At 56.4% G+C, this 14,659-nt stretch overlaps 1 protein-coding gene across 4 annotated transcripts in view; it reads left to right on the top strand.

Moving 5' to 3' along the window:
- Positions 1–227: 227 nt before the first annotated feature.
- The window catches only part of TEX264 (testis expressed 264, ER-phagy receptor), a 31,168-nt gene continuing 16,736 nt past the window's right edge, over positions 228–14,659 (top strand). Inside the window, exons 1-4 of one of the 4 annotated variants that reach the window (XM_025272512.3) lie at positions 232–547; positions 1,302–1,375; positions 3,712–4,003; positions 13,612–13,833. In XM_025272512.3, coding sequence (XP_025128297.1) covers positions 3,746–4,003; positions 13,612–13,833 — 480 coding nt within the window. In that variant the 5' untranslated portion in view covers positions 232–547; positions 1,302–1,375; positions 3,712–3,745. Of the gene's footprint in view, positions 703–767; positions 1,087–1,301; positions 1,376–3,711; positions 4,004–13,611; positions 13,834–14,659 lie in introns of those variants that run through there. The other 3 variants (XM_006044998.4, XM_006044999.2, XM_044933906.2) reach the window with 3 other exon arrangements.

Here is a 14,659-nt window from a genome sequence, read left to right as displayed (position 1 = left end):
CGACAGTCCAAAAGTTAAAAGATTGTTTCTAAGTCACCGTCGACCTGCGGCCCAGAAGCTTGTGAGAGGCAGGAAAGTACAGGGTGGCATATTGGCCCCTGACCGCTCAGCAGGACAGGCATACATCGGTTGCCATGGACACGGGGCGGGGCAGGCCCCAGCCCTTTGGGCCCCGCGCGCACGCGCCCACGGCCACGGCCACGTCCTCGTCCTGCCGCGAGAGGGGGCGGAGCGAGCGTGCGCGGCGGGCGGGCGCAGGCTCCGAGACCAAGCCGCGTGCGCCGATTGGCGTCGGCGGCTGGTGGCCGCTGAGCTGAGGGCCAGGTCTGGGAGGTGTCCTCGCCGGGGCGGCTCTACACGCGCCAGAGGCCTGGAACTTCCGTGCGCCTGGGCGCGATCTCAGGGCCACCCGCGTCCCCACCGTGACCCTGGCCCAACCGCTCTTTGCATCTCATCACGCCCACAGCTCGTCCCGGCTGCATCCAAGGGCCGGAACGCGACCTTGGACCACTCTACTATCTCGGGCCACCCTCTGCCTCGGCCACCGGTGCACGGCACGCCCGGAAACTAGGGACTCCGGGGCGGGCGAAGGGGTGGGGGTGGGCGGCGAGGTCCGACAACTGGACCAGAACCGCACGTAAACTCCGCCCCTGTCTTCTGAGGCCGCGCCACACAGCGGTGGCTGCAAACTTTAACTTCCTTGTAAGTTGTAGAGGTGCGCGGGACCCCTAGAGGTCGTGGCTGAAAAGGAAAGGGCTGGTTACATAGGCGAGGAGAGGGTGAGCAGGGGCTGGACGCCGTGATTGCAGAGTGGAGGCAGCCTCTCCTCCCCTCGCAGGCCCCTCTGATTCTTATATCTTCGGCACTAAAAGTTTTGCCTGTGGCTGGCCCTTTAAGGACGGGCCAGCCGCCGCGGCACACGTGAGCGGCCTCAGGAAGCCAGCGCGGGGCCGCCCTCCCAGATTCTCTGCTCGGGCCTCTCTGACCCGAGGAGAATACCGAGAGGGGTCCCAGCCTGGTCAGCGGCAGGGGTTGGCTTAGGGCCAGGCGCGGTGGCTGGACCCCTTCAGGAAGAGGACGCTCCAGGTACAGAGGTTTATGCCCAGAAGTCTAGTGAAGAGCTGACATTTTTCAGGCGGAATCTGGCTTCTGATTTCCCTAAGGGGTCTGAGGGCGTGGTGGAGGTACACCACGTCTTGTGGAGGGGAGAGTTCTAGTCGAGACCCCTGTGGGCGTTCCCTGATAAGAGATCAGTCAGGGCAGGGCTCCCGGCTTAGTGGTTATTTTCTTTCTGCCCTCAGCCCTGGAGCACTTGGAGCTTTGGCCCCTCCCGCGCTGGATGCCATGAGTTGCTAAAGTGAGCCTGGCTTTAGAGGTGAGCTTCCCCAGCCCTTCTTACCTTTCCCTTGCCCCGCCTCCTTCCCGTGCTGCCCAGAGCTCAGCGGGGACCCCAGGTACATTCCCCGCCTCTTTTGACCAGTTTAGGAAGTGAGAGGAAGAGAAGGGTTCCAGGAACTAAGCTCCTTTGAGGAGACAGGAAATGTGCAGCCGAAAGAGCAAGGGCCAGAGGGCTGATCACTCCCAAGACAAGTGGGAGACTTAGATGCTGAGAGCTTCCAGCTAAGAGCCTTGGGTTCAGAGATGTCCTGCTGCTGCTGCTAAGTCGCTTCAGTCGTGTCTGACTCTGTGCGACCCCTTAGACGGCAGCCCACCAGGCTCCCCCGTCCCTGGGATTCTTCTCCGGGCAAGAACACTGGAGCGGGTTGCCATTTCCTTCTCCAATTCAGAGATGTCCAATTCAGGACATTCAGGGATGTCCAACGTAGATTAAATTCTTGGGCTTTTCTGGAAGTCCTGTTCCCAGGGAGGAGAGAAGTGGAAATGGGGGAATCAGACTACCAGGATTCTCATGGCCTGCATTTTGTCCAGGCAGTTCTGTTTAGTACCTTTGTGACCTTGGGCAAGTCTCTTAATCTCTAACCACTTGTTTTCTGATCCATACCCATCTGGTTCTGAGGATTAATGAAATAGCTGTGTTTCAATATTTAGACCGTGCCTTATCATCATCAAAGAAATCAGGTGTGAAACTAACTGAAGGCAGGTTGAGGGAGACAAAGAATGCCTCCAAAGGTACACCTGTAGGGCAGGAGCAAGGGTGGGTGAAAAGACCATCGTGATACAACGCAAGGCCACGATGCCAAAGGTTTGGAGGTCTACTGTACGTTTCTGTGAGACAGACGCTCGTGCACATTCACTGCAAAGACAGTTCTTCTGAAAGAAGTTTTGAGACCCAGAACCCACAGGGAATAAATTATCCCATATAGCTAAGTTCTGCATAGAGCTGAAGGGTTGATTTTCTGTTCCTGAAGTCTCTGTGGTGTGTGCCTCCCCCGCCACCCCCACCCTGGGTGATGCAGGTCAAGCCCTCTAAGAGAGTTAGTCTTCTGGCCCCAAGTTGCATGGAGGCCTGGGCAGTCTGTCTGGAATGGCTCATACGCCAACCTATGGGTTGTGTCCCTCAGCCTGCTCTTGGATATCTTCTCTCTCTCTTTTTTTTTTTTCTCCCCTAAATGAGTATCTTTATTGCTTATACCATGCAGATAGCAAATAGGTGAAACAGGGAAAGTCCAGTGAGGAAGAGGGAGAATCATCAGATAAATGACATACACAGAAAGGAAAAGACACCCCCTAGCAAACCTACATGATGCTTCTCTGTGAACTCCCTAGTACAGAAGGTCAGTGGGGGAGAGCTGAACCCCCAAAATTAAATTCCAGACATCCAGAGATGCTGGGGAGAAGGGAAGGAAGGGGGAGGGGCGGAGCAGCCATTGGACCCCACGTTTGGCTTCCTGCCTGGCCAGCACCCCTCTCCCATGGGATGCACCACTCCCTGTTGTGTCTCCACTTCTCACAGTCTTTTTTCCTCTGCCTCTTCCTTGCTGCTCTGTGGACTGGAGAACTGGGACGGAGCTTGTTGGCCTGGGGAGCTCAGCAAGTTCAGGAAGCATAGTGCTGGACTTTGCTCTGGCTGCTCAGGCCCCCTTGAACCTGGCCTCTCCCTTGGTTCTGGATGGATGCGCTTGTTGGACAGCAGTATTTCTTGGACCAGATGTGTTTAGTCAAAGAGACTTTCCTCTGCGAGCCCCTTCCTGTGGCACATTTTTTCCCCCTGAGGTTTCATTCCTCATGGTTTCCCTGTTTTTAATAAGAGGGCCCTGTGCTTGCCCCTCCTCCCTCTGGCAGTGGCTCACAAGGTTTGGGGAGGCTGGGCAGGCAGTGCGTCTCAGTTGTAAGGAAGAGGCAGTGTGGGGAAAAGGCTGGCGGGCAGGCTGACGTCTGCCCATCAGGGGCAGCTGATCAGGGCCAAAGTACAATCAGCCGCCCCTGATGGGCAGTCATATGTCCTCCACTGACTCACTCCTGTGCCTCTCCGTGACTCAGCTTCCCCAGGTGTGACCACGACTGCCAGCTGACAGAGTTGCTCGGAGAGCCTCCATAGTTGTGATGAAGAAATAAAGAGGCTTGTGGCTTCAATCATCCTTTGTAGCTCCCTTCTAGGTCACTGTGTGTGTAAACACCTCTGGCTCCTCCCCCTCCCGGGTCAGAGCACCCAAGGCAAGGCTGAGGTTGGGCCACAGCTGGCTGGCGGGCAGGCGGGCACATTGGTCAGAGCAAGCTACCAGCCTCCTCTCCCTTCTGTCTCCTTTGCAGCTGCCTTGGGGTGTGGCGTGGGGGGCACAGAGCCATGTCGGACCTGCTCCTCCTGGGCCTGATTGGGGGCCTGACTCTGCTGCTGCTGCTGACGCTGCTGGCCTTTGCCGGGTACTCAGGGCTGCTGGCTGGGGTGACAGTGAGTGCTGGCTCACCCCCCATCCGCAACGTCACCATGGCCTACAAGTTCCACGTGGGGCCCTACGGTGAAACTGGGCCGCTTTTCACGGAGAGCTGCAGTATCTCCCCCAAGCTCCGCTCCATTGCTGTCTACTATGACAACCCCCACATGGTAAGGAGCCTCCTGTTCCCTGGCTGGGGTTCTGCCCCCTGGACAGACGTGGGGCAGAGCTTGTTGGGCTAGGGGTGTTTTGGTTTCTGAGGAAGAGGTGGGGAAATCATTGAGCTGGCTATGTAGACCACCTCCTCTCTGACCTTGAAGCTCCTTCCAGATTTAATCTGGACTTCTGCTCCACGCATCCATATACTGGCTTTCTACTTGTCCAAGTCTAGTTTCCCTGTCTTGTGGCTCCCACGAACTTCTGAGTGCCAATGTGAATCCCTAGGCTCTGCTGGGGCTTTGCTCTGTTGCTTCCTCTTCTGGCCTTCTTTCATTCCCATTTGAAGCCAGCATTCTAAAGCCAGGCCATTCAGACGCTGCCCTCTCTTTGGGGTTGTATCTTGTTTCTTTGTGGGCATCCCTGGTGGCTCAGAAGGTAAAGAATCTGCCTGCAATGCAGGAGACCTGGGTTCAATCCCTGGGTTGGGAAAATCGCCTGGAGAAGGGAATGGTTACTCACTCCAGTATTCTTGCTTGGAGAATTCCATGTATAGAAGAGCCTGGTGGACTACAGGCCATGGTAAAGCAAAGAGTTGGACACAATGAGTGACTAAAACACACACACACACACACACACACTTGTTTCTTTGCCTTCCCTCTTTCAGCTCTTCTTCTGAAAGAAAATAAAATCTTATACTCATTATGATGGTCCCTCACCCAGGGACAAGGTATTTCTTTGGATGTCAAGCTGTCTAGTTCAGAGAGGGCCTTGGGGGCAACTGGAGCGTGGTGAGCTGTCCGGGATGCTGGGGTCAGAGACTAACCTGGCATCACGGGCACCCTGTGGGTGTCTGGCTGTACTTATAGCCTGTGGTGAGTCAGGGCTCACCATTGTGGCCTCCTGCCATGCTGTGGGGTGGTGCTGCCCACTGCTGCATGGGCTGGCAGCTCTGAGTCTTGGCAAACCAGGTGTTGGGAACCCCCAGCTCTGGTTTCCTTGCCTGGAGAGCTCAAGTGGGCAAGGCCTATAGCCTCCACACTGCGTGCTGAGCGGGCCTCACTGGGGTGCTCAGTCGAAACAAGGATATGCTGACTCCCTCTCTGTGCCAGGTTCTGCTCGACACCTGCACTCTGGAGATGAACAGACCTGGCCCTGCCCTCAGGAAGCTTTGTGGGGTTGGCAAGTCAGCCCTATAAACATGAATGTCCAGCAAGACACTGCCCTGTGATCAGTGTTCATGGAACTTTGAGCTGTGGATTTGCCTCAAGTCTACCATGGAGGCTCAGAGAGGAGGTCTGCCATGAGGATAATTTTACTTTACTGGGAAGGGGCTTCTGGCTAAAGGAACTGCAGAGCACAGGCCTGCAGATGTAGGATGATGGAGGAAGTGTGGCAAGTGAACACGTGGTGGGTGGAGAGCGATGGAGAAGGCTTGGCCGGGTCAGGCAGTGGGAGGAAGAGCGGGTTGGGAGGACAGGTAAGGCACAGTTTGCCATCTTTGATTTAGGAAGCTGAGTACATGGCAAGGGGAGGAGACACGGCAGGGGGCCATTGAGACTGGGCTGAGTCCAGGTGAGAGGTGACGTGGCCTGGTTGAGGGATGAGTAGACATGGAAGTTTCGAGGTCACGTGACCGGGAGATGGCACTGAGACCCAAGTGGGATGGGGTGGCTCTGGGCTGTGGGAAGCTCCTAGACCAGACGCCGGACCCCCACCCTTGCCGGGCTCTGCTGTGTAAGTCTCTCCGCTACCTTCCCCTGGCCGCTGCCCCTCCTCCCACATCTGACCCAGTTGGAACCCTCTGCAGGAGCTCAGTAGGAGGGACAAGGGTCCTTTCAGTGTCTCTTTCCTCATCAGCATGTCCTGTTCCAGAAGCCGTATGTTACCTCTTGGATTGGAGGTATTAATTCCAGAATGGGAGAGGGCTGTGGTACCTTTGGGTCATTGCCAAAGGCTGGCTCAGGGAAGAGTAAGGTAGAAGAATCCTGGCATGGGGCACCCTTCCCGTGGCCTCCTAACCCAGCCACCTCCAGGAAGCCAACCATACAGCTCTCCTGGGGATGTGACAGACTCTCTGGGCTGGGTCTTGATTTCCAGGCTTGGCCAGGCACATCCTGACTTGGGTACCAGTCGGAGGGCCCATGGCCTGAGAGCACAGCCTTGAGGTTAGCAGTCCCGGGTTCTGATTCTGTCTCACCACTGTCCCGTTGTGTGATTTGGGGCATACCACATAACCTATCTGAACCTCCATTTCCTCATCTGCAGAGTAATGTTAAAAATACCTGCTTTTAGGTCAGCTGGCAAGGGTTAAATCAAGTGACATAGGTGAGGCATTCCCTAGTAGCTCAGCTGGTAAAGAATCTGCCCGCAATGCAGGAGACCTGGGTTTGATGCCTGGCTCAGGAAGATCCCCTGGAGGAGGGCATGGCTACCCACTCCAGTATTCTTGCCTGGAGAATTCCATGGACAGAGGAGCCTGGCGGGCAATAGTCCCTGGGATCGCAGAATCAGACACGACTGGGTGAGTAAGCACAGCACAGCACCTTGAGGTGCTGTGGTTGAGGATCAGAAGTTGTAACAACAAAAAGTGGGTGGAAAAAACACTCATGCTAATTAGGTGTGATGAGAATTGTTAGGCTGGGCACTCATAACCCAGGCCTAGGCCCTAGCCCTGGCTGTGACCATCGGGTTGGCACAGAGAATGAACACATAGTCAGAGCGGCCCCTCTGATCCTGTCTATCCCAGTCCTGGGTCACTCGGGAAGTAACCTGTGTCCCCATTCAGAGCTGAGTCACATCCTGACACCTGGGATGGCTCACCTGCCTGGCAGAGATCCTAGAAGGTTCAGGGGACCCTGGACCCCCAGGATTCATGTTCTCATGGCTACCGCAGACTGATTGGTCCATGGGAACTGAGGCCTCCTGGTCCATACTGCTGGTACCATAGGGGAGGAGACTAACGATCAGTTAGCAAATGCTGCAGTACTCTCTCACCAAGTTTACTTATGCGTTTTTATTTGCATTTAACAAATATTTGAGCATCTGGTCTGTGCCACTCTGTCTTGGGCACTGGTGCACAGTGGGGACCAAGGGATGCAGCCCTCAGGCCCTCTCCATGGGTGTGAGGGGTGTCGGGGGAGCCTGAAGGACAGGCCTCTTCCAGTCCTGGGGAAGGCCAAGAAGCGAAGCTTTCTGCTCCCTGGCTGCCTTCCCCAGCACAGTAGTGTCCAGCATGGGGCCCTGCGTGCTGTGATTCACAGGAGGAAGGGACAGGATGTGGCTGAGCTCTGGAGTGTCCCATCCCCACTCCGCCCTCTCCAGCACAGCCCAGCACAACACAACAGGAGCCAGAACCTGGCTTCTCTGAGTGTGGGAGGGAGTGAGGCTATTTCAGGCTCTGTGAGTGGGGCAGTGAGTGACCAGGTGAGGGGTGGCCACCCGCATGAGGTGTGGACTGACAGCTCCCAGCCACGCCCCTTCCAGGTCTCAGCTGGACAGAGGGAGGTTGGTTCCTCAGAAAGGCCTGGCGAGGCTCCCCTGGTCTGGCTCAGGGCCCAGGAAGTAACACAGGAAAGGGCACCAACAAGGCAAGATTGTGGCACTGCTGTGGACCCTTTCATGTGAGATGCTGCTTGAGAGTGTGTATCCTGGAGAGACATGTCTATGTGTGGATGTTAGCTGGCCAGCCTTATATCTTGGAGTTCTATATGGGAGGAGCCTATAGATCTGGGCTAGTGATTCTTGCGGTGCCAGAGGAATCATTCTGTTTTCCATCCCTGAGGGCCTTGGTGGTGCGCGTGCGCGCGCACGCGCGCGCACACACACACACACACACACACACACACGTACTGTACTGTCTTGCTCTCTCTCTCGTACTTGGACGGTGACTTTCGCCTCCCCTCCTAGGCCTGGTCCCCCTGAGAGCCTTGGTTGTTGGCAAGGCGCTGGAGAGGACCCTGCACACCTTGTTTGATCCTGACCAGTTCTGACCTGTGACCAGGCCCTAGTGGTCGGGCTGCTGTCACCGTGCCTGTGGGCCTGTCCCTCCTCCTCCTGCCCCACCCTCTGCTGCTGCCGTCTCTGCTATTTGGGGCTTAAGTAACCTGCCTGCCCGCCCTTGTGGGGAGCTTGGCTGAGGCAAGTGGGGCGTGGCAGCCTGTTCAGCTTACCTGATCAAGGCCTAGGAGGGGGTGCTTGCTCCAGGCCTGGAGGGGGTGGGGGAGGGGACTGGTGGCGCTTGGGTTCTACCTTTAGTGAACTTGTTGTTTAGTCACTCAGTTGTGTCCGACTCTGTGAGGCCACGGACCGTATCCCACTAGGCTCCTCTGTCCATGGGATTTCCCAGGCAAGAATACTGGAACAGGTTGCTGTTTCCTTCTCCAGGGGGTCTTCCCAATGCAGGGATTGAACCTGCATCTCTTGCATTGGCAGGCAGATTCGTTATGGATGAGCCACTGGGGAGGCCCCTTTAGCAAGCCGGACCACACTGAAGTTTCTTTCTCCCTCTAGTCTCTTTGAGAGTCGGCCCGGGGGTCACCAAATCTGCAGGGGCTGAGTAAGAGTTTTCTGGCGTTGGCTTGTGCTGTATTTTCTCTTCAGTGTGTATGGGGATGGGGTCCCCTGCTCTCCCTGAAGGCACTGAGGCCACAAGAGCCTGAGAAGGGCAGGGTGAGGGAGGAGGATTTCCCAGGATTGCACCCTCAGGACAGGCAAGGGGGATGTGGACTGAGCTGGCACTTCCTGAAGGCCCAGACCATCGTCACCCAGCTGTCCTGTGGCGATAGTGCAGGTCTTCGCTTGTGGCGGGTTAACTGTAGGCAGCTGTAGAAAGGCGAGACTCACTGCCCAACAGAGCTGGCCTTGGGAAGGAGAGGGGCGAGGAGTGGAGGAAGGGGCTTTGGACTTATCCTTCAGGGTTGGAATCAAGGCTCCATTGCTTACCAGCGTGTGCCTGAGCAAGTCCCATGGTCTTTCTCTGCCTCAGAGTTTTAGCTTTTTTGGAGGCCGGGGTGGGGGGGCTAGATAAGGCCAAATACCCAGCTCCTATTAGGTGCTTAGAATCTTGGCACATGCACATACACACCCACCCACCCACTTATGCACCTCTGAGGGCCTTATGCCATGAAGACTTGATGCTTTTAGGTATTCTGCTTGCCTGTGGCCTGGCCTTCTGCAGATGTCCTGGGCCATGTGAGAAGGTGCAGTGTGGGGAGAAACCATTGTGCAGGCCGTTCCGCCCTGTGCTCAGTCACTGAGTCGTCTCTTTGTGACCCCATGGACTGTAGCCCACCAGACTCCTCTGTCCATGGGATTTCCCAGGCAAGAATAATGGAGTGAGGTACCATTTCCTACTCCAGGGTATCTTCCCGACCAGGGATTGAACCCGCATCTCTTCCATCTCCTGTAGAGGCAGGCAGATTCTTTACCCCTATCGCCACTTGGGAAACCCCAGGCCATTCCTCGGCAAGGCCTATTTCTTGGGCTCCCCAGTGGCTATGGATTCTATGTGGCATGGGTCTGGAGTCAGTCTGCCTGGGTTTGAACCCTGATGCCAACATTGCCTTGCTGGATGCCCTTTGCTGAACAGCTTTACTCCCTGGGTCTCAGGGATATAATGAGCTGATCCCTAGAAGGCAGCAACTGAGGCCAATGGTGAGCACCTTGTCAGATGCCAGCTGACGTCCTTAGGATTATGCTTGGGGGTGAAAATAGAAAGGCCCTGAAAGACTTCTAGGTGGGAGCTCCCAGCAGCCCCTGGACCCCCCTCTGGAGGGTGGCATCCTGCTGACTTCCCTCCCCTCAAGCCTGAAGTGTGGGTCCTGTGCTCTGACCCGGTTGTCTGTGTCACCCATTTCCTGCTTAGTGCCAGTTCCACCGTGCCTTTGGGCCTGAGCTTCTCAGGGAGGTTGGATCTGGGGGCTTGTCGTGTTGACCTGCAACACCCAGGAGAGTACGAGCCTACCATTCACCCTCTAGTAATGGACAGGGGTGGCTGATCTCTTCTACAGGGGGCACCAGTGCAAGTGAAGGGCCTTGCCCCACTGCTCCCATTCCCTGGCAGCTCTGGGCTGGGTGAGCTGGCCAGGAAGGAGTCTAGGTGGCCTTCTGGGCCTGGGCCTGGTGGACAGTGCAGCTGTCCCAGTCAGCTTATGCAGGCTAGAGACCTCAGGCGGGCCGTTCCTATTGATCCTGAGGGCGGGGTTTGGTCTGGGCTAGCTGAAACCATTTTTCCTCCCTGGATCCTGAAATTTATTGATCTTGTCCACTTTCCAGATTCACTGAGGTCCTGGCCAGGCAGGGACTATCTCTTCACTGATATCACACAGCAGGGTACTGCAAGGCCTTTCCAGAAGGGGCAGTGGGCTCAGATTGTACTCGAAAGCTGTAGGCTCCAAGCCCTCTTCTCACCGGGCTAGGGCTCAGGAGGCCTCACAGCCTGAAGGAGGTACTCTGGGATCTCTTTCCTAGCATTTGTGGTCTGAGGGCAGATTCTGGATGGGCCCCTCACTTAGCCAAGTTGGTGGTGGGTCTGGCTGCCACCCTGTCTCTCTGGAATGGTTCCTTGCTGGTGCTAGTTCTGAGCACCAGCTGTTGTTCTGAGCTTAACTACCCAAATGATCGATACGGGGAGGAAAGGGAGAAGGCCTTTAGACCTGGAAGGCCCAGGCTGCCCTCCGAAGGTCAGGCCCAATAAGGATACTGCATTGAACCATGGGGGGTGGGATTTCCAGCCATCAGGACACTCCTCCTCTTTGGGCCTTTGACAACCTCAGTGAGCCATTCCCCTGAGGGAAGGCCTGGGCTGTCCTGGGAGCCCAGGAAAGCCTTCCCCTGCTCTGAGACCAATCTTGCCACTGCCCAGCTGGTCTTAGGACCTGTCCTGTCTCTTCCTTGCCGGTGCCTGGTTCAGCTGGCTCCCAACTCCTCTTGGTATGGGGCTGCTCAGCAGGTGGTGGGTGTGCTGGGTAACCTCCTAGGCTGCCCCTTAGCCCCTCGGACAGGGGAGGGGCAGGAAGTTTTCTCACATAGAATTGAAAAGGTCCCCAGGCAGGAAAGGAGCACTTGTGCCCAGGATTTCAGGAGCTCTGTCTCCTTACTGGCTGCCTCCCTCCCCCATGACAAGAGTTCCTCCTTTATCAAAGTGGAGGGAGCAGAGGTTTGCTCATGATGCAGAGCCCATGTGTGCATGTGTGTGCATGTAGGCATACCTGTACTGTCGCTGAAGAACTTTCCTTCTGCCTGGAGGTCTGGAGTGGTGGGGAGAGGGAGAGGCCACCGATTACAGGCAGCACGAGACCTGTTCCCTGCAGTGGACATTTGGGGGTCAGAGAGGAGGGACTGCCCAGTGGGGAGCAGCAGAAGCTTTCAGAGGAGGGTTGAGCTGAATCTTGAAGGATGGGGGAGTTTTCCAGGCAGAAGGGGCTCAGAAATAGGGTTAGGAGGACATTCCAGGCAGAGGAAGTAGCCTACGCAAAGGGAGGAAGCATGGGAGGATGTGGCATGTTTGGCGAGCTGCAAATAGTTCCATGTGGGCATGTGTGGGGGTGTGGTGGGAGAGGAGGCTGGCAAGGCTGGCTGGCCAGAGCCTGGATTTGTCTCTCCCTCTGCCACTCAGATGCTTAGTGGGCGCCTGCCCACCTGGGTTTCGGCCCCTACTCAGGGCTAGGGATGCAGAGAAGGAGTGCTCGCTGAGTGTATGGACACAGCCGGGCAGTGTGTACACAACACACTGAGTGTGGACCGCTCTGAGACAGCCTTGCATGTGGGCCTCAGGAGTTTCATCTTAGATAGAGGTGAATTGGGAGGATCCATTGAGAGGTGCTAAGCAGGATGATCACAGTGTCCTGGTGCCTTTAGGGGGCTGAGGAGGATTGGAGCTGGAGCCACTGAAGTGATCAAGACCGTGGGGCCCAAACCCAGGTAGGCCAGGGGCTGGAGAGGGGACTGTCAGTTGGCTTTCCATCCATTTCTCTGTTTAGCCTGTGGTAGATGTTTCTTTTGTAAGGCATAGGTCACTAGGTTAGGAACATGAAGATGGGCTTCGGCGCAGGCACAGTCCTTTGGTCTGTCTGAGACCTGCCCTCTGGAGCCGCCTGGCATTCTAGCCATCCTCACGTCTTGGGTGTGAATGGGGCAGTTGCACCATCTAGAGACAAGAGGTGGTATTGCAGCAGTCTCAGCTCTGGGGACGGTGGCAGACGCATCGGGTTGAGAGAAGTGATGCAAGGTTGACTTGAGGCAGGCAGCAGTTTACAGCACGGGGCTGCCGTCAAGCCACCCTGGTAAGGCTGTCCAAGAGGGTGTTTGGGCCTGAAGGATGGGCAAGGAGGAGCTCCATGTTCAGAGGTTTGGGTAAATGGGCATTCTAGGCCAGTGGTTACCTCTTGTTTGGCCTATGTCATAGCTACTATAACTGACAAGCATGGAGCACTTGTCATGTGGACCATGACAAGTGCCAGACCATGCTAAGGCCTCCTGGGAAGTGTCTCATTTAATACAGTTCTGTAAGTTGTTATCTAGGCAGTGGGCTTCAGGAAACCAAGGGACTCATCCAGAGCACAGGACTCGAGATTCACACGTGGGCCTCCCTCTCTCCAGAAGCTGTGGTCCTGACCACTGCCCCATATTGCCTGCCCCCGAAGCCCTGAGCTATGCCTAATGACATAGGATTCAAGGGGACCAAGCTGCAGAGAGTTGGGGTGACCCCCAGGGACTATGCAGAGGTGGGATAGTGTCCACTTCAGCCAAAGTGACACTCCAGGGTCAGGGCTGATTTGGCCAGAACAGAAAGGTGGGGGCAGGGCTGAGGGTCCCTTAGGGGACTGTTGACCGGGCCTGGAAAGGGCCATCAGAGGGCAGAGACAGGCAAACATGACTCCATGGTACTGGGATGGCAGGCTGAGGAGAGGGAACGTGCAGGTAGAAGGAGTTTAAACGGAGGGGTTAGTGGGCCCCGAGGAGGGCCTTCTGATCGAGGGAAACCCGGGACAGAGAGCCCCAGGTCTGGGGGCTGGTGTAGATTCAGGAGGCAGGAGGTGAGACACACTGGGGCCCCTTGATGCCAGGAGGAAAAGCAAGTGCTGGGTTTTGCAGGCCTGGAGTCAACCCTAGGAGGTCTCAGAGCCTGGGAGCCCTTATCTGGCTGCAGTTTGTGGGAGCCAGGGGAAGGAGGGGAGCAGAGCGCAGTGAGGTATAGGTACTAGGGGCCCAGAGAGACTTGGAGGGAACCAGCATTCTCAGCCAAGAAGGGGCTTGGAAAGTGGGGCAGGGTTTATGAAGGGGCGTGGGTTGGAGCAGAGGTACGGAGGCCCTGGTGATGGGGGCCAGTCCTGCCTGAGACCCTAGGGCCGAGGATCTCACTCTGCTTCCTGACCAGCGCTCCTGTGGCCTCTTTGCAGCCAGCAGGGGCCTGCCCTGGGCAGTGGAGGATGGATGAGATGGGATGCCACAGGCCTGGGTTTCAGTAGGAAAACTGTCAGCTCCATTGTGGGGTCTGGGCTGTGTGGCTTGTTGGAGCTGGTAGCTCCCCCAGGCCCCAGCTGGCCCAGAAGCCAGGAAGCAAGAGGCTTGTGGGCCTCCTTCCTTCACCAGCCCTGACACCCCTGCTCTGCCTCCCCAGGTGCCCCCTGAAAAGTGCCGCTGTGCAGTGGGCAGCATTCTGAGTGAAGGTGAGGAGTCGCCCTCCCCTGAGCTCATCCGACTCTATCAGAAATTTGGCTTCAAGGTGTTCTCCTTCCCGGCGCCCAGCCATGTAGTGACGGCCACCTTCCCCTACACCACCCCCCTGTCCATCTGGCTGGTTCCCCACCGGGTCCATCCTGCCCTGGATGCCTACATCAAGGTGAGACACAAGTCTGGTGTGTGTGTGTGTCTGTGTGTGTGTGTGTGCGTGTATGTATGTATGTATGTCAGGGGACAGCCAGTCCTTTGAGTGCACAAGTCTGGTGTGTGTGTGTGTGTGTGTGTGTGTGTGTGTGTGTGTGTGTGTCTGTGTGTGTGTGTCTGTGTGTATGTCAGGGGACGGCCAGTCCTTTGAGTGGGAGCTGGGAGGCCTGCCTCGCCTGGGGGGAAAGGTGGTTTGGGGAGGGTGGCACCTCACGGAGCAGGTGCCTGTGGAGCTAGGAAGATGGGCAGAGGCTACCGACATTTCTTCTACACACCCAAGACCTTGTGGGCCCCAAGCATCTCCCAGGAGCACGGGGAATTTGTTCAGAAATCCAGCCTTGTCCTTTAAGCTCTGACTTGGACCAGAGACATCCTTAGTGTTCAGCTCCCACTCCAGGCCCACCCTGCCCCATCCTGCTGGAGGCTCGCAGACCAAGGGCCCTGAGACAGACTTTCCCTTCTGTAAATTCCTCCTCCTCCTCTAAAACATTTGGAAACTTGGGTGCTAGGGAAATGACCCCAATTTTTGCTTGGAAGTGATGGCTTATTCATCTGTTCACCTTGTATTTGTCAAGTGTCTATGCCAGGTGCTATGCTGGACGTGCTGTGAGATCCTGGTGTGTGAAATAGGTGTTTACAGTGAGGCGGTGGAGATGGGTGATAACGTCAGACAAAAGTGGGGTGTGTACTAGGAAAGAGGAGGGTGAGAAAAGGGAGGAGACCAAGTGAACAGAGTGGTCAGGGATGGCCTCTCGGAGGAGGTAACGTCTCAGGCAAAAATC

Source organism: Bubalus bubalis, chromosome 21, assembly GCF_019923935.1.
Source record: "Bubalus bubalis isolate 160015118507 breed Murrah chromosome 21, NDDB_SH_1, whole genome shotgun sequence".
Lineage (NCBI taxonomy): Eukaryota > Metazoa > Chordata > Mammalia > Artiodactyla > Bovidae > Bubalus > Bubalus bubalis.
The sequence above is the reverse complement of the archived record's forward strand: the minus strand, read 5'-3'. Positions and strand labels throughout refer to the sequence as shown.